General features: G+C 36.1%; 1 protein-coding gene across 2 annotated transcripts; it reads left to right on the top strand.

Moving 5' to 3' along the window:
• The first annotated feature begins 718 nt into the window (after nucleotides 1-718).
• Nucleotides 719-17,927, top strand: LOC107696716 (multidrug resistance-associated protein 9-like). Of its 2 annotated transcripts, none has more exons than XM_016497194.1 (32): nucleotides 719-816; nucleotides 2,103-2,311; nucleotides 2,788-2,842; nucleotides 2,996-3,141; nucleotides 3,369-3,515; nucleotides 3,738-3,885; nucleotides 4,269-4,505; nucleotides 4,660-4,833; nucleotides 4,941-5,088; nucleotides 5,189-5,337; nucleotides 5,817-5,924; nucleotides 6,283-6,477; nucleotides 6,591-6,662; nucleotides 6,756-6,880; nucleotides 8,039-8,111; nucleotides 8,205-8,408; nucleotides 9,229-9,363; nucleotides 9,534-9,630; nucleotides 10,219-10,284; nucleotides 10,384-10,473; nucleotides 10,575-10,678; nucleotides 10,770-10,952; nucleotides 11,337-11,563; nucleotides 11,709-11,846; nucleotides 13,240-13,429; nucleotides 13,526-13,615; nucleotides 13,718-13,907; nucleotides 14,203-14,362; nucleotides 15,514-15,592; nucleotides 16,142-16,255; nucleotides 17,523-17,687; nucleotides 17,789-17,927. In XM_016497194.1, the coding sequence occupies exons 3-32, from the start codon at nucleotides 2,798-2,800 to the stop codon at nucleotides 17,879-17,881; spliced, it is 4,092 nt and encodes a 1,363-aa protein (XP_016352680.1). In that variant the 5' UTR covers nucleotides 719-816; nucleotides 2,103-2,311; nucleotides 2,788-2,797; the 3' UTR covers nucleotides 17,882-17,927. The 2 variants fall into 2 exon arrangements, with proteins under 2 accessions (XP_016352680.1, XP_016352679.1); XM_016497193.1 differs by lacking the exon at nucleotides 719-816 and adding an exon at nucleotides 1,031-1,133.
• The last annotated feature ends 4,791 nt before the right edge of the window (nucleotides 17,928-22,718 follow it).

The raw sequence follows: 22,718 nt of genomic DNA, 5'->3' as shown, positions 1-22,718 counted from the left end.
ATAGAGTGAAAAGAACTCATAGGACAGTTTTTATCTTGAGACCGACTTTATCCTTCATGTTCTGTTATAGTTACGTACAACTGAAGAAAAGCAGAGAAAGTGGGCAAGAGTTTCACATACTTTGGTCAGTAGACACAGAGCTGTTGTTGTGGAAAACATGCATCGCTGAGCAAACTCCAAGGCTTGTGTATCTGAAACACTTGTTGCTTGATTTGGAGACAAACATGCTGTATCACGAGTTAGCCACAAAAAGAAAGGAGGAAATTCCCTTTTCCTGTGTTCTTTGCACCGAAAAATTAGAAGTTTTAAGTCATGCAAGGTATTTTCCATTTTCTGTTTAATTTTCTCTCTTTGAAATAGGATCTGCTCCTGGCTTGTGGACAAAAATTTTATATCAGCATGATGTTATATTGCTAATAATTGATAATGATAAATACTTGTTTTGAGAGTTTCAGACAATATGTAGGCTATATAGCTAACAGCACTATAAAATCACATCTAATGATTGAGTTTTTATCATAACTGAGCAACTTTATTGGCTACATAAGCTTATTTATCGGGACATTTATGAAATCATGTACTGCATAGATGGAGCGAAGGGTTTATCTGATACTTTGGAAAAAAAAAAAAAAGATCAGATAAAGGCATTTTAGACAGGATGCCAAGGAAACAGGATGTTACGCAATTATTGCATTATTTCGGACGTGCTTTGATGTCTGCAGCCACAACCTATGCCGAGTCTTTTTCTTTTCATTTATGTATTGCCACGTTGAAGCTATTCTCCATTTTGAAACAGATGCAACCCAATATCCACTTGTAGGTTATTTTATAATTTTCCTTTAGTCCACGGTCCTTAGACGATGTTAGATAGGCTATCTAATATAGGTTAGGCTACGTGGATTAACTGTTATTTTGAATCGGTCATTTTTCGTAAATCTTTTTTGAACTTGTTGGCAAAAGGAGCTGAGCCAAACATTTGATTTTCCGGTTGAGAGGGAATTAGTTGAACGACTGAATTAAATACGTAAAAGCTCTCTGAATGCTTTCAGTCCAGCGCACTGCTGCACGAATGACATGATGTCGAGAACGCATGCGCAGGAGGATTTGTTGGAAAAAGGTGATCTATGATAACGGTAATGCGCCACATGCGAGTTTGTTTTTGTAATGTAATTAAAAAAAACATTAGTTTAATGAAAACATAAGTAATTTATAATTCAAATAAATTATTGAAGCATTGGTATTCTATAAAATATATACGTAGCTAAAACTGTTTGGCATTAAGCGTGTTGCTAACGTTACTCATCTGCCAAGTGAATGTATATTGGCTATTGCTTGGTCTAAAAGCCTGAGCCGAATTTGGTTTTATGTTCCTTTTACTACACAGTTTACAAGATGTTGAGTAGTTAATAGCTTACTGTTGGACCGCTACGCTTCTTTTTTGTTCTTTGTTGTGTTCAGCTACACAAAATAATCCAGAACGTGTGAATAAACCAATGATAAGATAATAAGAAATTATAAAATGATAATATAATTTTATTTACACCGTGTTAATCATAAATGTAACGTGACGCAGGGCATGGGCAGGTTAATAAATAGTAAACTTAACTAACTGTCATGTCAATAAAACTGACTCATCAGAAATAAGTGTTCATAGGTCAGGAGGCTTTAAAGCAGCATTTACCTGCACTGAGATCAGGTGCACCATCACCTACTGAGAAGTTATGATGGTTAATATATAAACAAACAGGACAGACCTCACATTTTGATTGATAAAAAGCTTGAAGAGTTCAATACGTTGTCAAGTATGCTGTAAAATGCAAATAATGTCCGGTATTTCTTTTATTAAAGAATTGCTAAAGTTATTTAGTGCCCGTCCTGTTGCTAAGAGAAATAAAAGCTTTAGAGTCTGACAATTTGTTGTTAAAATTTGTATTCGTAGAAACTGAAACTTGTTTTGACCTTAATTGTGGTGACTGACACTCATCAACAGTAACATAACATCTGTGTAAAAAGTAGGTGAACGAACCTTCTTGTGTCTTTGCCTTCTCACCCAGAGTCATATCCTCAGGGCTGTTATAAACTGACTTTGGTTTATTTCACAGGCTGAAAAAAAGACTGGATTTGCAGCATCCAACAGGTGACGAGAGAGACAGAGGAGGAGTGTCAAGACCTCTGCTCATGTTAACCTTTGAGCCTGGTAAAATAGTGATGTAACTGTAACAGGACATTGAAGCACGTTGCTGCTAGAGTATTAAGGCATCCGTGGTTAGCCTGACAAATACATTGTCCAGTACACAGACATCAGGTAAAGGTAAGTCACTTTTACTACTATTAATATATTAGTATTACTGTTTTTGACATAAATGGTACTGTTTTTATTAGTGTTGTCGAACGATTAATCGCGATTAATCAAATCCAAAATAAAAGTTTTTGATTACATAATGTATGTGTGTGTACTGTGTATATTTATTATATATATATATATATATATAAACACACACACATGCATGTATATATTTAAGAAAAATATGTTATGTTTATATATTAAATATATTTATATATGATATAATTTATATGAATATAAATATATACATGTAAATATTTTCAAAATATATGCTGTATGTTTGTGTCTTTATATATACATAATAAATATACACAGTACACACACATATTGTGTAAACAAAAACTTTTATTTTAGATGCGATTAATCACGATTAATCATTTGACAGCACTAGTTTTTATTCATTCAAGAGATTATATTTCAAGTTCTTGATTAATAACCTACAGAAACAGAAAAATGAGGAACTCCACAGAGAAACAGAATGTGGAAGGAGTTTCTTTTGTAAGTGAGATGCTGACTGTATATTTTACTTTTCTTCTGTCAAAACATTTGTCCTCTAATGAGATATTTTTTACTCTCATTTTTTTTGTTGACTCAAAATCCCTTTTATTTTATGATATCCGTATCCCTTTGTTTTTCTCTCTTATTGTGCAGAAACAGAGAAGAGATAGTGCTTCAGTCATGAGTGCTTTTCCTGAAGGTCCTCCGGTTCTAGATTACAGGGAACCAGAACCTCCTCCTAAGAAGCACAAGTACCAGCAAAGCTTGAAAACCCTCATCCCATTCCGTTTTGGCTCAAAGTAAGACGGTCACCAGATTTATCAACATATTATAAGCATATTACATATTTTTATATCAATAATGAAAGTGATCTGTCCATTTCATCAATAGATCAGAGAACATACTAAAAGAACATATGTTTTTATTATATTAATGAATGAAATGCCCCAGTTTTTCTGTTTTTAATCAATAAGTCTGTCATTAATATATAATTTCTGAAAAATATACATTTTCTAACTTTTTACAGCTCACACCCAGTGGATGATGCTGGTTTCTTCTCCTTCACATCATTTGCATGGATGTCACCCATGATGTGGAAGCTCTTTAGGAATCGGTTAGATGAGGACTCACTTTTTCTCTCACCTCATGATGGAGCCCACACCAATGGAGAAAGGTACAACAATTAAAAGCAAATTCTTCATAAGCTTTCCATTCGAATCTTAACTTAGTTTAGGAAGTCTCAGCAGAATGAGTATCCAGTGTAGCACTTGGCGAACATGAAACCACAAGTCATCATCTGATGTTTTTTCATATATCCAGGTTGAGTCTGGGAAAATGTATTTGTGGGGAAATGGATGTTCAAAAAAAGAAAGGTTGTGATTTCTGTTCTGTTCAGGCTTCAAAGATTGTGGGATGAGGAAGTTGCCCATGTGGGTCTAGAGAAGGCATCTCTTCCTGCAGTGGTCATGCGTTTCCAGAAGACAAGATTTATAGTGGCATTCTTCGTCTCTGTCCTGTTTGCTTTCGGAGCATTTGTTGGTCCGGTATGTATAATAACTTAGAAGTACACAGCATCATCTAGTTGAAAAATGAATTAAACATATTACTTTCATGTTCCTTATAGTGCTCTATATTTTATATTGAAGATAATCCCTTTTGAGGGACCCACTTGCAAAAAATATAGTATCAACTGTATATTTCTATGTATAAAAAGTAAGCATGCTATTGTAAAGTTGTTTCTTAAATTAAATAATTTATATTGTCATTGTACTAAAGGCAAATTACTGTATCTATGAAGCAGAATGAAATAGTTCTAATTAAATTTGAAAACCTCTGATCTAGTATGCATGATTTCTTAGAAACTGTTTTTTTTGTTGTTTTGCTACACATCATGGATCTGTTTTGAATGTTATTTTTTGCCTTCTAGTCTATTTTAGTAAATGAAATCCTGAGCTACATTGAGCAGCCTGAGTCCTCTACACTGTTGCATGGCGTCGGTTTGTGTGTGGCCCTGTTCGTGGGTGAATTTAGCAAGGCATTTTTTGCATCGCTCCTGTGGGCTGTGAACTTGCGCACCGCTGTGAGAGTGAAGGGAGCTTTCTCAATGCTCGCTTTCAAGAAAATCATCTCTCTCAGGAGTCTAACCAGCATTAGTATAGGAGAGGTAAGCTATTGATTGTTGATTCAGCAGTGAATGTTTGATAGGGGATTTATTTGTGTTTATTTACTCTCTTTTGCTAATCACTTTTTAATGACTTCAATTACATTCAATACAAATCGAGCTTGTTGTGTTAATGCTTTGTTTCTCTATGGTGTAGACAATAAATGTGTTGACGAGTGATGGCTATCGAATGTTTGAGGCAATCATGTTTGGAACATTTCTGCTGTGTGTTCCGTTCCTGCTGATCATATGTATCATATATGCCTGCGTCATTCTGGGATACACAGCACTTATTGGAATTCTGGTCTACTTGATCTTCCTACCAATACAGGTGTGCTGGTCTCTTCTGTAATGTGTTTTGAGATCTGCATTTGATATTTACTCATCTCAGTAATGTTTTGTTGATTTTTCCTCCGTGTCTGTATGTGTGCGCTGTAGTTTTCAATTGCCAGGCTGATCGGTGTGTTTAGACGGCGGACTGTGTCTGTGACAGACAGACGTGTTCGCACTATGAATGAAGTTCTGACCTGCATCAAACTCATTAAGATGTATGCGTGGGAGGAGTCTTTTGAAAAAACCGTCACAGGTTGTCCATCCATCCATCCATCCATTTTATTTTATTTACTCATGCAGTAGGCATTCCATTTTCTCTCATCTAATCCTACCTTATTTTTTTTCAAACCTAGATATCAGGAAAAAGGAGAAGTTGCTGTTACAAAAGGCTGGTTATGTTCAGAGTTTAAACACTTCCTTTACAACGATAGTTCCCACACTAGCAACCATCCTCACCTTCATTGTCCACACTGCTCTGAACCTGCCTCTTCTACCTTCTACTGTGAGTGCAAAAAACAAAAATATGCTTATATTCTGCTAAATGAATAAATAGGCACTACCAGTCAAAAAGTTTGGTGCCAGAAAGAAATCAATACTTTTATTACTTTTTAATTAAATGCTTTTTTAAAAACTTTATATTCATCAAAGAATTCTGAAAAATATCAAAAATAGCACAAAATCAGCATATTATAATGATTTCTGAAGGATCATGTGACACTGACTGGAGTAATGGATGCTGAAAATTCAGCTTTGCCATCACAGGAATAAATTACATTTTAAAAGTATTTTTTAAAATAGAAATAAAACTTATATTTTACTGTATATTTGTTTTGCTGTATTTTTGATCAAATAAATGCTGACTTGTTTTAAAAACATATAATCTTACTGAGCCCAGTGGACTTCTGGTACTGTAGATGTAAATTTGAGTATTTTAACTTAATTACTTTTATACTGTTAACTATAACCATTTTTTCTCCACAGGCCTACACTATCATTGCTGTATTTAACTGCATGAGGATGTCTATGGGCTTGTTGCCATTTTCTGTTAAAGCGGTGGCTGAGGGTAAAGTGGCTCTCACTAGACTCAAGGTTGGACTCTTTCACATTTCTCTCATGTTATCCAAAACCAAAGATAATTATCTCTCCATTGTACTTAACCATTGTTGAAAAGGTATTCTCTTTTCCCCGTGATTTTGTACCTTATCTTGGCCCCATTATCTGCTCTAATCTGGTATTAGTTCAGGACATATTGAGGAAGATTTAAGTATTGTTCATACAAGTGAAAGATAAGTGTTTAGGAAACATATTTCCAGAGTATTTTACACATGTTGATACTCTGACACATGTCGATCATGTCTGTTACACTGAATGAACATTTTGAATGAACCTGATTTTTCTCAGCAGTACAATGCAAATAACCAAACATTTAATGCTTGCATCTCTACAGAAGCTTATGTTGGTACAGAACCCCAAAGGTTATCTCACACAGGATAAGAATATGGATGTAGCGCTGGCCGTGGAAAAGGCCTCATTCTCCTGGAGCCTGCCAGATGCCATGAACTCCACCGAGAAGCCTAAAGAGTCCTCTGAAAATGCAGACTTCAAACCTTCACTCAGAAACATCAGCTTCACACTTTCAAAGGTGTGATATGACTATATTATATGGGATGTTATGACGTTCCAATAGTTGATAAACATTCAGGATGTGTTCTAGCACTACAGCAGAGTCTAATGAATCTCTCTGTTCATTTACAGGGAAGTCTGCTTGGGGGGTGTGGCAATGTTGGAAGTGGAAAAACATCTCTGATTTCAAGTATTCTTGAGCAGGTGTGGTGCCTCTGTCTTTTCTGCATCCTAACGAACAGTTTCACTTATGATGTGATGAGGTGTGATTGACAGTGTAATTATTTATTCCTGCAGATGCATCTTCTGAGTGGGTCTGTGTCAGCTAATGGAACATTAGCATATGTGTCCCAGCAAGCCTGGATATTCCACGGGACTGTAAGGGACAATATCCTAATGGGAGAACCATTTGACCAAACCAGGTGAAATTTTAAACATCAAAGACTAAACAGGTCAAACACTTTGGTCAACAGTTACGTTTTTTTTATTTTTTATTTTTTATGGAAAAGTGTCAGTAGAGTTCACTTCTGCTCAGTAAACTTTATAATCCAAATCAGGCAGTGCGGTTGCCAGAGTTTTACTAAACAACAAAGCCACATCTGAAGTCATATTATGACATTTTACTGGAAGCCAAATGCCAACACCAAGTCTATCATGTCAGCATCTTTATTGGCCAGAAGAGGAGAGACTAATGTAGTGGAAGATTTCAAATGGCTATTCTACAGCCTGATCTACATGAAAAGTAAAACCGAAACCTTCATGAAGATACAGTGATTAAAGGTCGTTCAGATCTTATATGATCAGCATGTATTATACAAATATAGCTGATATATGAATAAAAGCGTCCCACAGTCTTGGCAAAATATTGCAGCCAAAAAAGATTAATCGTCTGTTGTCAACAGTGTAGCGATGTATGTAGCACAGCTCACACAGAATCACTTTTAAACCAAGCAGTTTTCTCTTGGCTAACAAGGCGAATCCGAATGACCAACCTGATCCTGTTGCAAAATCTGCGTAGGGAAGTCTTTCACCCTCACACAAAATTCCAGATTGTGTGGACACTTGAAATGACTGGATTCCACCTGCAAAAAATTGCCAAACAATGGTAAATGTGAGCACTCTTAGTCTCTTTAGATCTGAATATTAGGCGGTGGGATTGCAAGACAGACAGAAGAAGAGTAGTTTAGTATGAAACTCGACATTATTTCACTGAACAGCTAAATTTAGTGAGCAGGTCTCCGACATACACAGTTTAGACACCACTAACCCATTCATCTTGAAATTACAAATATAGCAAGTATTTATTTACCTCTGTGTCAGTCCTGTCATTCTAGGAAGCTGCCCCTCACCTTTCTAACACATGTAATTTACCAGAGCCTGTTTTAGTGCCAAGAAGACAATGAACCGCTTTATGGTGTTTTTTTATTGCTTGTAATTACTTTTATTGGATGGGGTAAATTTCTGGCTCTGGTCACAGTCTTAGCTGCTTTATAATCAATGTAAAATTGTTGTTGAACATTGATCCTTGATACTGAATTGCTGCATCCTAAAAAATGTGGTACATGCTTGCTGTGTTTTAGATATGCCAGAGTTATTCATGCCTGCTCTCTGAAACCTGATCTGGAAATACTTCCATATGGAGACCAGACAGAGGTACAGTACTCTAATTAGTACTAAGGAATTCAGTTATATAGCATATGAGGATGATAATATTACTTATGTGTGTGTGTGTGTGTGTGTGTCTAGATTGGAGAGCGAGGTATTAATCTTTCAGGTGGTCAGAAGCAGAGGGTCAGTTTGGCCAGGGCAGTGTATTCTAACAGAGACATCTTCCTTTTGGATGATCCTCTGTCTGCTGTTGATGCACATGTTGGGAAGCACATATTTGAAGAATGCATCAAGAAAGAGCTGAAGGGCAAATCAGTCATTCTGGTCACTCATCAGCTGCAGGTAATTCACTCTAACATTATTCCATTATATCTTGTTCATTGGCTTTGCAGGCCTCTTTTCTCTTCGAAAGATTCGAACTGTTAGTGGAGTAAATATTTGCTCCTACCAGAGAACATATAGATATGATTCCCAGTAGCTTCTGAAAACATGAAAATATCAGGGAATTTTTAAGTGGTTTTCGTGGAAAGGTCATGGTCATCAATAAAATCTTAAAAGTCATTATAATATCTAATAAAAAAGCTAAAAATGCTAAAAATAAATATATTTTTTAAAAGTAATACAAACATCAGGCCAGTTTCTTACAATGTTTATTATTCTAGTTTTGATCTAAAATACGTAATTGACAAGTTATAGCTCTTGTGTAAACATAAATCTGCTCCAAAAATGACTTTAGATAAATAAACTTAGTTAAACGTTGCTTTTTGACAAACAGATGTTTAAGGGCTGTAGTTGTATGTATGTAAAGTTAATATATAACCGCTGTCCTGGAAGAAGATACAATATAAAACATGCATGGAAATGCACATAAACCTCGTAGACAGTTTCATGAAGTAAACAATAATGATTAATTGGTGTTGTTATGTAATGGCGGGAACACATTTTCTTTCACATGCATTCACAAAATTCATCATTAGAGAAAGCTCAAACCTTTTGTTGACTCATGTCACACAGCATGTCTTAGCAACTGTGTGAGTCAGTGTGAGTCAGCACAGCTGCCTTTAATGTGTAACTACATAACTTTTCATTAGTTATTCCCAGATTTTTTTGCATGCTCATCTCAGCCGATGTCATCAGCTGCTCCTCTCTGTTGTGTTTGCAGTATTTGGAGTTTTGTGATCAGGTGTTGCTGTTGGATAATGGGGAGATAAAGGAGGCAGGGACTCACAGTGATTTGATGAAAGCTAAAGGCCGCTACGCTCACCTCATTAACAACTTCCAGCTGGAACAGAGCAATGTAACCACTCTCACTTACTCCTCTCAATTGCTTTATCAATGAAATAGGCCATTAAAATAAACTTATGTTGACATGTACCAGTTTCAAATCAAAGCAAAAACAAAATCTGAGAACATAATGATTTGTGTGTCACTGAATTTCTTCTTAATTTTCATTTTTGGATCATATAGGAAAATTCAGAGTCTGATTCCAAAACACATACTGAACACAATGACTCTGAACAGACCAATCCAGATGAGCCCAAAGTCAACGGAATCGAAAATCCAGGTTAGTGGTTAAATATGTTATTAACAAGAGTTAAAAGAATCTACTTTTCTTTCATTTTGGATCCCTTTAGGAGAGCAACAACAAATCAAAAAGACCAAGTCTAAAAAATGTATAGCTATTTACTACTGTCGATTAATAAACTATTATTTTCATTATAAACTGCAGTGAATCTTATTATAATTTCCTGAGATAATTTTATCTTGTAATAAATAACAATAAATAAAAAAGTGCAATTTATTTATAAATATATCTATACAAGTATTTATAAATGTTTTATAAGAAATATAATGAATAGCTGAACGTGATTAAAAATTAAATTAGAAAAGACTGTCTAAACAAAGCATCATGGCTTCCATGTAAATTTAAAGTTTAGCATGAAGATTTTAAGTTCAGAATTGTGTTTTACAGATAGATATAAGGCTGGAGGATTGTGCCAAATTTGTTTTCACGTGACTTGATCACTGTAGGAGACGTTACAGTTTAAATATGCAGTCCCTCCACCTGCTAAATATCATTAAATGTAATGAAGAATTCTTTTGGTAAAACAGACATCTGATTAAAACATCTTTATTTATTTTCTCTTGATAGCTTTTGATATATCTGATGAGAAACATGCAACAAATGAATTACCCAAAGACTCCACAGAAACAAAAGGTAGAGAAATGAACACAATCACAATATAATCAAGAAAAAATCCATTATATTCATACTGGTTAACTTTGACTCACACAATGGTCTGTATGTGTGTTACAGGGAAAAAGGATCAATTAGTAACACGAGAAGTGTCGCTTGAAGGTTCAGTTACATGGAGGACTTACCACGAATACTGCAAAGCTGCCGGAGGTTTTTTTCTTCTTTCTCCACCTCTTTCTCTTTGTACTTTATAAATGCTGTTAACACTGCTTCTAATTTATACCTTTATCTCTGTCTATATATCTTTGTAGGGTATATACTGCTGTTCATTGTTATTCTTTTCTTCATTCTTCTCGTGGGATCGACTGTTTTCAGCAGTTGGTGGCTGAGTTACTGGTTAGAACAGGGGTCAGGGGTAAATACGTACACACACACACATTCATGTGACCCATCAAGACCTTACCATCTTACTATCAAATCACGTTTTTTTCTCTCTTTTCTTATAGAACAGCAGTAGTAATTCATCAAGCAGTGGTAATATCTCCGAGAATCCAGACCTGCCATTCTACCAAATGATTTATGGCATTATTATTGTTGTTATGGTACTGCTGTGTATTGCCAAGGGCTACACCTTCACTAAAGTCACTTTGCGTGCTTCTTCCAAACTGCATGACACCATGTTCAAACGGGTATGACATATTATTAGCAGATTAACCTCATATAAGACATTTCCACTATTTCTGCTGTAATTATGACAAAGTAGCTTGTTTTTGAACATTTTTATCAGAAACTGGGATTGTATTAATAATATATTAGTGATATAGTAGATTAATTAACTATGATTCATTTTATGATTCCTGTGCTGTTTTTCAGCAAAAAACAATATATATATATTTTTTATTTTAATTTAGATTAGACTTTTAATTTATTGTTATTGGTTAATTTCAAAGGAACTAGTTTTTATAATGTGAGTGATCAAGTTGAAGTTGAAGTGCTCAAGCATTGTGCTACTATTTATTCTGTAAAATGAGAACTGCAGCATTTTGATACCATGTGACTGTACTTTTCATCAGATCCTTGGCAGCCCAATGAGTTTTTTTGACACAACTCCAACTGGCCGCCTGGTGAACCGCTTCAGTAAAGACCAAGATGAGGTTGATGCAGTTTTGCCGTTCAACATGGAGAACTTTTTGCAGTTCTGTCTGATCGTCACTTTCACCCTTCTTACCATCTGCGTAGTGTTCCCATACCTTCTGATCGCCGTGGCAGTTCTCGCAGTCATCTTTGCCACAATCCTATAGTGAGACATAAACATTGCACCTTAACATCATAAGATGAGGTTTTGTTTTTATCCAGAAGTAGAATACAATTACAATCACTGATCCACCAAACAGGTTTCAATGGCATGAAATATACAAACCATCTGTGTTTTCTCTTTGCCCTAGTGTTTTCCAAAGGAGCATTCGTCAGATGAAGAGGATGGAGAACGTGAGTCGTTCTCCCTGGATCTCTCTCACCACCTCTACCATACAGGGACTCAGCACCATCCATGCCTATGACAAAAGAAAGCAGTACATTGAACAGTAAGATAGTACCCTCAATATATTTAGATATTAGATATTCATTTATATTAGAAAATATTTTAGAAAGACATACAGTGCTTGGAAACACGTTGTGGTACTTGCCAAAATGAATATGAAACACCATTATGAGACTCATGAATCATATATCCAGAATGACTCAGTAATTATTCAGCATACCTAAGCAATAGCAGGCAAGCATAAGTGTTAATATTTAGACCAACAACATGATTACAAGTGGGATATTGCTTTTATGCAACAGTCCAGTGAATATTGAAACCGAAATTGAATTGTAACTTACATTTTAGACACAATATTGCCAGTTACTTCATCCGTTTCTGCTCCACCAAAGAAACCAGAACAGAATTAGTGTTTTTTTTTAATCAAATCAGTTGAGTCAATGACTCAAAGACAGCTGTGTGTTGCCACCTACTGGTGAAATGATGTAACTTGCAGAAAGAGACCAAAACAGTGGTTCTCAAACTTTTTTGATCGAGCACCCCTTTAAACCTATAAAAAAAATCTGGCGCCCCCCTCCCCCCCTTCCCGAATCCCTATCCCACCTCAGACTACCAAATAATTTCACTAAACATTATGAAAAATGTATGCTTTTTTAATTAAAAAAATCTACATGGAAAAAATCTCCTGCATCACTTGAAACATTGAAAAATAGCATAGAGAGAATAACTGTTATTATTATTATTCTCTCTGTTATTTATTTATTTATTCATTGTGGGTTTCATGCTGTCCGCTAAGGCATAGGACACACACAGGCTTTCCTCCTCACCAACGACATTAAACACTGTCTACACCAGACGCGAGCGGCAAAATACAGTAGAACCCATTATAATCAGTGACGCTGTGTACACTGGATGCGGCACGACGCGACACGACAAAACCCAACATTAAACTGATGCCTGATTCTATTTATGGTGTACTGACACGAAGTTAAAATGATTTGCAACGGTTGCTTTGTCGCGTCCAGCGACGCGACAACTGTAGCGTCCGGTATAGACAGTGAAGCCGAGAGCAAGATATGCCTCGTCATATTTTCTGCATTTAGAATTGAATGACCAGCACCTGCCTGGGTCGGGCGCACCCCACACTTCGAGAACCACTTCTCTAAAAAGATCCAGTGCTGTTGGACCGTATACGGCAAAATAGGTCCAAGGACCAGAACTAACTGTAGTATAATTTGAAATAACATTTATGCCATAAGATCTATGACTTTTGAAGAGAACTCAGTAGAAAAAGTTAGGAACATTTTTTTTTGTTCTTAGAAGCCGTCACTAATTGTTTAGTCCAACTGACTGTATGTTGACTTCACATTAAATAAATGTAGAAAGCAAACCAATGAATTGAAAGTCACGTATTGTTTGTGTGTTTCCAATGACAGGTTTAAGATGCTGAGTGACACCAACTCAAACCACTTCATGCTGTTTAATTGTGGAACTCGCTGGCTGTCATTTTGGTTAGACTTCCTGTCCGCTACTGTTACTCTGATAGTGGCACTTTTTGTAGTGCTCAGCTCCAATGAGGCCATAAACCCTTCTCAGAAGGGCCTGGCCTTATCTTACACAATACAGGTAACTCTCACAGACTAGAACAGTAGGTTAACAAATGAAAGTTTGTCAAATTCAACTAGATGTCTGAGCACGTTTCTTGCATTTCTGTCATTGCAGTTAACAGGAATCCTTCAGTTTGTGGTGAGATTGTCCACCGAAGTGGAGGCGAAGTTTACCAGTGTAGAGAGGCTGCTGGAGTATATTACGGTAAGAGACTTAAACATTAAGTTTACCTCAGTATATCATACATTCATATTCAGTTTAGAAGATAGTTTTGATTTCTTATCCCTGCGTGCTTGTGTGCTGTAGAATTGTGTATCAGAGGGTCCACGAAGTGTGAAGGATGCGAATACTTCCGCCGGCTGGCCACAGGAGGGCGCCATTACATTTAAAAACTACAGTATGAGATACAGGGACAACACACCCATAGTCCTCAATAATCTCCACATAAATATTAAGCCAGGAGAAAAAGTCGGCATTGTGGGACGCACTGGCTCTGGTGAGAGAGAATATATTATGTTTTTTTCAAAGCTTAATTTATGTTTTCATTTTTAAATTTTAAGCTTAATTTTCTCTTATTATTGTCATATGTTAATATTGAGTTAATATTGACAGTTACCTGGGTTACGTTCAAAAATAGAAAGTCGTGATATGTACTAAAATATGTTGTTGCCTTCATAAAATGCAGAAAAGCAGCTTGTGCATATCAGTAAAGGCATTTGCACTATGAATGAGGATGTTCTGCCAGATCTTTCTGAAATTGATCACTCATTGACCCTCTCTTTCTGATTCAGGGAAGTCCTCTCTGGGTGTGGCATTGTTCCGTCTGGCAGAGCCGGCTGAGGGCACTATATTTATAGATGATGTGGACATCTGCAAGCTGGGGTTGAGAGATCTTCGCAGCCAACTCTCCATCATACCACAGGATCCTGTACTCTTCATCGGCACTGTCAGGTGACCTCTCACCTTTCACCTCTTCCACGCTTCTACTATCTTATTCACAACTGGTACTTATTCTACCAGTGAATCACCTCACTTAAAATTACTTGAAACTGAAATGGGCAACAGTTATTGTGAGATATCACAATTGCAAAAATGTATTTGCAATTACAAGGATTATGCAATTATGAAAAATAAATTGGCAGTTATCTTTGATACTTACAACCTTAATCTACATATTGTGTGTGTATTGTAATCTTGTACATTTTGTGGTCACTATAGAAATAGTCACTATATTTGGCATGAACCAGAAATTGTTACTGTTGTAAATCCAAGTAAAATGGCTCCTCAAACGGAAAAAAAATGGTAGGGCTTGATTTTGTCCATCTGGAATTTATTTGGATTGTTGCTGTCTGCTAATTTCTGTGATCTTTTTTAACACGGTTGCTTGACGAGAGGGAATGGAACTTGTCTGGTTATTGGACAACTTTTTTGCTCAGCCCTCATTTTGCCCTGCTCTTCGCTGATGACATGATATGGTGCACGCCATCAGCGAAGAGCAGTGTTATTTTAGTATTATTAATATGGTACCCTCTCAGAAAAAAAGGCACAAAAGCTGTCAATGGGGTGGTACCCTTTCACAATGTACTAATATGTACACTTCAGGTACTAATACAGTACAAAGGTGTACCTTTTGGAAGGGTACCACCCCAGTGACAGCTTTTTTACTTTTATTTCTGAGAGTGTATTTTTATTAATATTTTTTAATAGTTTTAGTTTGATATTTCCATTTGAGATAAATGCCTAGTTTGTAAGTTTTTGTCTGTTTTTTATTATTATTAATATTTTTTATAAATATGTCCATATAATTTTCATTCATTTTTGTTTTAGTTGTAGTTATTAGTACATCAAGTGAAACTTAATGAAAATGAGAAATGTTGCCTTGGCAAAAAAGGCGAAAATAAAATAAGGTTTTTTGTTTTAAATTTAATTTCAAACAATAAATTTTAGTTCACTGGTTTTTAAAAAATAATGATTTGCACAGATAAATCCTTTATAATAAACACTGCAACATTCAACAAAAAAAAAAAAGAAGAATTGTTGATTTAGATTTGATGGTTTGATGGTGACTTCAGTGTGTTTGTTTGTGTGGTTACTTTATACAGGTATAACCTGGATCCCTTTAACAACTACAAAGATGAGGAGCTCTGGCTTGCTTTAGAAAAGACCTTCATTAAGGACACGGTAAAGACTTGAATGAGGCCTACAAGCAATACACGTTTTACATGGCAGAAAATAGCTTGGATGCTCACACGTTTTCAGCTACAGGCTTCCGAAGTTTCAAACTTGATGAACAATACCTTTTTGTATAAGTATTTGGCATTTGATCAATTGGCACTTGAACTCCATTCACTCATTATGATAAAGTTAGCTTTCAGGTGATCCGTGGGGTGCCATGATTTCATTGTGATTTCAACAGTCACGGTTTCTACTAGGAGCAGCTCAAACATCATTAAGTTAATCTAGCCTTTTATGTGAGGATATAATTTATTGAGAGAGCAAAGAAAAATCACAATATAAGAGTGGGCATGTTAGTGAAAGCTGCACTATAGTGATGAAACATAGACGTAACATCTGCTTAAATTCCTCTCAGTACCTTTCAGACTTTGGGCCATGGTAACATAAAAAAAGAATAGAGAAACAGCAATAGAATATAATAGTCATAGAATATAAAAGAAACACTCAGGCATTCAGGTGGTAAATCATCCACACCTCTCTCTCTCTCTCTCACAGATTGCTAAGCTGCCAGAGAAGTTGCACTCTCCAGTAGTGGAGAATGGAGAGAATTTCTCGGTCGGAGAGCGGCAGCTCATGTGTATGGCTAGAGCGCTCCTCCGCAATTCAAGAGTAAGAATACAAACACACCCAGAATCCTCTCGAAAATATTCCTTGCTCTTGATGTCTGATAAAATTGTGTTCATAGATCATTCTACTGGACGAGGCGACAGCGTCTATAGTTTTTATTATTATTAATATTTTTTATAAATATGTCCATATAATTTTCATTCATTTTTGTTTTAGTTGTAGTTATTAGTACATCAAGTGAAACTTAATGAAAATGAGAAATGTTGCCTTGGCAAAAAAGGCGAAAATAAAATAAGGTTTTTTGTTTTAAATTTAATTTCAAACAATAAATTTTAGTTCACTGGTTTTTAAAAAATAATGATTTGCACAGATAAATCCTTTATAATAAACACTGCAACATTCAACAAAAAAAAAAAAGAAGAATTGTTGATTTAGATTTGATGGTTTGATGGTGACTTCAGTGTGTTTGTTTGTGTGGTTACTTTATACAGGTATAACCTGGATCCCTTTAACAACTACAAAGATGAGGAGCTCTGGCTTGCTTTAGAAAAGACCTTCATTAAGGACACGGTAAAGACTTGAATGAGGCCTACAAGCAATACACGTTTTACATGGCAGAAAATAGCTTGGATGCTCACACGTTTTCAGCTACAGGCTTCCGAAGTTTCAAACTTGATGAACAATACCTTTTTGTATAAGTATTTGGCATTTGATCAATTGGCACTTGAACTCCATTCACTCATTATGATAAAGTTAGCTTTCAGGTGATCCGTGGGGTGCCATGATTTCATTGTGATTTCAACAGTCACGGTTTCTACTAGGAGCAGCTCAAACATCATTAAGTTAATCTAGCCTTTTATGTGAGGATATAATTTATTGAGAGAGCAAAGAAAAATCACAATATAAGAGTGGGCATGTTAGTGAAAGCTGCACTATAGTGATGAAACATAGACGTAACATCTGCTTAAATTCCTCTCAGTACCTTTCAGACTTTGGGCCATGGTAACATAAAAAAAGAATAGAGAAACAGCAATAGAATATAATAGTCATAGAATATAAAAGAAACACTCAGGCATTCAGGTGGTAAATCATCCACACCTCTCTCTCTCTCTCTCACAGATTGCTAAGCTGCCAGAGAAGTTGCACTCTCCAGTAGTGGAGAATGGAGAGAATTTCTCGGTCGGAGAGCGGCAGCTCATGTGTATGGCTAGAGCGCTCCTCCGCAATTCAAGAGTAAGAATACAAACACACCCAGAATCCTCTCGAAAATATTCCTTGCTCTTGATGTCTGATAAAATTGTGTTCATAGATCATTCTACTGGACGAGGCGACAGCGTCTATAGACTCCGAGACTGACAGCATGATCCAGCACACCATCAGAGATGGTTTCCAGCACTGCACTATGCTCACCATCGCCCACAGAATCAACACGGTATTGGAGAGTGACCGCATACTAGTCATGGACCAGGGCAAGGTAATCCACTGCTTCTTATATATAAATTGACACTGCAAACAACATAGGCTATATATTCTAAATATATTACAGCATAAGCCTACTTCTATGTTTTCTTCCAGGTGGTTGAGTTTGATCCACCACAGGACCTGATACAGAGGCCGAACTCTTTATTTGCATCACTTCTAGCAGCAGCAAATCAAGTGAACTCGTGAAGCACTCACATACTCATATAGACCTTCACACTGTTGCAAGAGTCTGTGGTAGGGCATATAAACTGGAGGGGGGGGGGCAATTGTTTTTCTAAAGGGGACATCAGTAAGGGAGGGAAGGGCAACAGAACTTTTTAACATTAATAAGTAAAAACATTGCACTTTTTTTATTTGAGCTTCACATTATTAATGTAAGTTTCTTGTAAAACTTCAGAGGGCTCTGCACATTTTTGTTCATGTGCTTTATATGTCTACTTTATATATTGTATCTTACCAAGTCTGGATTTCGAAAGCTATTTACTTGTAGCCACAGCACTTACAGACTAAGCTTTAAATGTTCACTCATTTTTCATAGGCTCATCAAATGTATATATTTAAAATATTTATTTGATTTTTATATGTATGAAACGGATATCAAAGGACAACACATGCACAAATAAAGCCTTGTTTCTCTCTTGTAAGCTTGTATTTCACTTTATAGCATAAGATGTTATATAGTACATTTCATTTATGCTTGGAGAATGTTCTAGTTGAGTCGGTGTGTGTTTGTGTGTGTGTGTTTCTCATCTTGGACACTGGGTGTCTCTCTCCTCCTCCAGTACTAGAGCTTATTGGGCCACGGTTGCATCAGTGGAGACACTAACTGATGAAATGTGTTGAAATTTCAGCATCAGCGTGCATCTCAGACTGATGAGGGATTGAGGGAATTATTTTAACTCCGTGAAGAGACAGCGTGAAAGACATTAATCAGATATCAGTGACTTTTTATTGCTTGTGTCCAATATTCTTCAGCATAACTTCTACAGTGACGCTCGTGCGCCCATATGATGCATCATTTAAAACACTTTCTTTCAGAGACTTTTGTATTTTAAGTTGCACCATCAACACTTATTTAGGCCAATACCTTTCAACACACACGCACGCACGCACACACACATACACATACACATACACACACACACAGAGTCTTGTTTGAGTACACCAATTTCCATCGGCACTTATTGTTTTTTGATTGTAATGTCATCCTGTTCTGTCAGTCTGTCATCAGGTGAGAGGTGGACCCAACCCCCTTGACTTCCTGTCAAAGACTTTTCCCGTCATTTACGGACCGTGTTTAACTACAGCGTTAGTCATGATTTACACTTTAGGTGCAGATTTACTCAACAATGAACAAACTGTACTCTAAGAAACATGCACACCAACACAAAGTGTCATTGACTGCCAGTATCGCATGAGTCATCTAATCAAATATTCCTTGACGTGATGCCAAAGTCTCACTTCCCTTTAACCGAGAATCCAACCGTATATTGAATCTTCAACCTTTAAACATTCAATTAAGGCTTTAGTGATTACTACTTCATGGAATAAAAATACAAGGTAACTCTTTATAATGGTGTAACAAACTTCTTTGTATTAACTTTGTCTTGCACCCACTAGGGTGCAGTATTGTCTGAGAAAGTTGAGAACTTTAGAGCAAATATTAAAAGCACAAGTATCTTGGCATAGAAACACATACAGTGGCCCCAAAAAGTATTTGGACACTTAAGTCACACTTAAAAATGTATCCGTGCCATTGTGTTAGGTGATAAAATATCAAACCGAGTGACATTTCTTTTAAAGAAAGCATACTTTTCAGGCAAAACTTGAATGTTTAAATGATAAAACAATTGCTATACTGTTAAAACACCTTGTTTAAAAACTTAGTGTAACATGTCAATAGTTAATAGTTTGCAGATACTGTTTGGTTTGATATTTTAATTGTGACTCAATGTCCCAACACTTTTAGGTACATACTGTATGTACAAGTCAACAACTCAACCTTAATCTGCATCAGAGAAGTGGTTAATTGGTGTTAAGGATCCCAAATAGTGGAAATATGATCATCTGAACGCCAAGACTAACCAACGATGTAAAGATCTGCAGTTGTTTTACAATCCTGTGTTGAACTAAAACTGATTTAGGTTTTTATCAAGGCCCTGTATCTCTCTCTCTTTCTCTCTCTCATCCGGTTGGTAGTTTGCAAGAACAATAAATAATTGACAAATGTGAACTCTATTCTTAGACTTGTATTACAGTTGGCCCTAACTAGTTCTTTCCTAACACTGTTGGACAAAGCTGAATGCATTGTTTCTGATCAGTGAAAGGGATCTTTGATCAGGCCAAGGCTTAATTGAAGATGATAAAGACAGTAAGCAGGCATGCTCAGTGAGGCCAGATGTGCCTGTAATAGTCCCCAAAGCTTTGCACACGCACAACGATCGCAATATAATTGTGTTTTCCCTTTTGGAGAGTTTGGCCAAGCGATGTAAGTAGAGGAAGTCTTCAATCACTCAGCAGTGAAGCTGTTCCTCAATACAAGAAAAAAGTATTATTACACCTCTCAGTCTGTTTGTGAAGTCCTGCTGTGATCTGTCAGCTTTGGCGTGATGGAACTTTAAATATTTTTTTTCTGCTTATAAAATAATATTAGCAAAAAATAATAATGCTCATCATCATTAGTCATAGTCATTTGTTCAAAATGTAAAATGGAATGGAATGTTTTGGGCTCTGCTGAACTCTGGCATCAAGTGTATTTTAAATCAGAGAACTAAGAGTGATAACTGTAAGTCATTTCAGGCAGGCACTTAAAGGGGTCATCGGATGCTACATGCACTTTTACAAGTTGAACTGAAATGTGTGTTGGCAGTGTGTGTACACATAGCAGTCGTCATTTACTCCGGACATCTGAGCCGCTGAAGACGCAGTGGATTACGTTTGTTTCTGAAGGGAATGAACCCCCCAGCTACCTAAATGCGTCTATGTTCGCGCGAATCATTCGTGATTCAGCTTCACCTACAGAAGTGAGTATAAGGTTTTTTAATGAATCTTTGCAAATTGCCTTTCCTAATAATGAGCTAATTAGCAAGTTTCATGATGAATGCGGCTAAAGCAAACAGTCTCTCTGAGAGCAGCTCGGAAGAGAGGGGCGGGGTCAGCAGAGCTCATTAACATTTAAAGGAAAATCCTACAAAACGGCTTGATCTGAAAAGAGCTGTTTTAGACGGTAAAAACAAGTGTTTTTTACACTACCATTGAGAAATTTTAACCAAACTATGTTACAGACTTTTCATTAAGACCCTAAAGAATCATATCGACTTGTGGAAAATGGGCATCCGATGACCCCTTTAAATCTGTTGAACAGCTAATTAAGTTAGTTAGCCTACTGTTGCACAGCATATGCACATAATATTGCTGCAGTGTTCGTCTTGTTACTAGGTTGATTGGTTTGCATATTGCATTGGACCATTTTTTTTCTTAGTGGAAGCTTTAAGAAAACATACAGGTCAACTTATAAAACAGAAAGTTTCAACAGAAATTTCATGTCCAAATTATTATTTTATTTTGTAAGTGAGAATAGCCATGTAATAGGCAGGATAATGTATAGTTATGTCTTAATTCTTGCCCTAATCGAGAAATTGTTTTACACATTACTACATATAATACTCGTCTTACAATAATTAACCATGGTTTTACTACAAAGAAAAAAAAAACATTGCTTTTCTATGGTTAAACCATGGTAACCACAAATTAACCATGGTTTTGCTACATTAACCATATTTTATTCATAGTATTTGTAGTAAAACTGGTTATACAAATGGTAATCAATTAAAAAAAAAATGGTTACTACACTTTTACTATAATAAAACCATGGTCAATTTTGGTAAGGGTCAACTTAACACATGGAATATGTTTGTCTTACTGGTTAGCTATAATTACGTTGCACAGTAGTGAAATTTTCTGTAGCTTAATTTGTATTTATTCACTCTTGAATAGTGAAATAATGTTACGTTTACTAAATGTTCAGTTGATTCATAGTAATTAATCGAAAACGACATCTATGTATGTGTTTGTTTCAGGAAAAAATACACATCAAGTACTTGCATCAAACATAAACCTTTCAGAATGTTTGTCTGAGCTCTTTAAGAGAAAGTGCTTATTTAGATTAATTTCATAGAGACGGTAACCAAACCAAACCAAACAAAATTGGTCAGTTAATCAGATATAGAAGTATTTATACCGTTTTCTTTTTTGCAAAGTAAAACAACATGACTATCCTTCCAGGACGACTGGCAGCCTTGACTGGGGTCTGAGAATGTTTCAAGAAACAAGCCCACCGTGTCTTCACTCCCCTCCACAAGCACTAAACCCCAATGATAAGAGAACCCTCTGGAAAACATTTACAAATGAAAACAAGAGACGTAATTAATCCAAATACTCCAAACACACCTGCTTCTAAAAACAATAGTAAAATGTTAAACAAAAATAATAAAAAAACCTTACCTTAAATACTAACACTTAATCACGTTGGCTAATCACACTCCAGAATCCTCACTTCAACTTTACTAAACACACTGAATGAAAGTCAGCTACCCTTCAATTCACATTAAAAAATGTCATGCATCTGGATACTAGGTGATAATCAGGGTTGCTGTTATTGCTACATTGCTTCTAACAACTAAGAATAAAATGTTAAAGTTAGATGTTACAATCACAGACATGCACAAGCATATTCACATAAACAGACATCCACATTTCAGGATTATTTGTTCACTCTTCAAAAGAATAGCTGACAAATAGCAACAATCAAGCATTTAAAAGCTGTTTAAATGGGAACAGACATTTTGTTTAGCTCTTCTTTAGCATTTGTTTGTTCTTGTATTTTGCCAGTATGTACGTTTGTGCTTTCTATTTTTTTTGTCCTATGTGTTTTTCCCCTTCTCCGCACATAAACCCTCTTAGACTGTTTCCTTTCATAATTAGCCCTGTCGCTCTTACTCTTCACTCTTACCTCTCTTTCTTT

This window comes from Sinocyclocheilus anshuiensis, unplaced genomic scaffold, assembly GCF_001515605.1.
Source record: "Sinocyclocheilus anshuiensis isolate Anshui unplaced genomic scaffold, SAMN03320099.WGS_v1.1 scaffold354, whole genome shotgun sequence".
NCBI classification, from domain to species: Eukaryota; Metazoa; Chordata; class Actinopteri; order Cypriniformes; family Cyprinidae; genus Sinocyclocheilus; species Sinocyclocheilus anshuiensis.
Note: the sequence above shows the minus strand (reverse complement) of the source record. Positions and strands in the feature narration are given on the sequence as shown.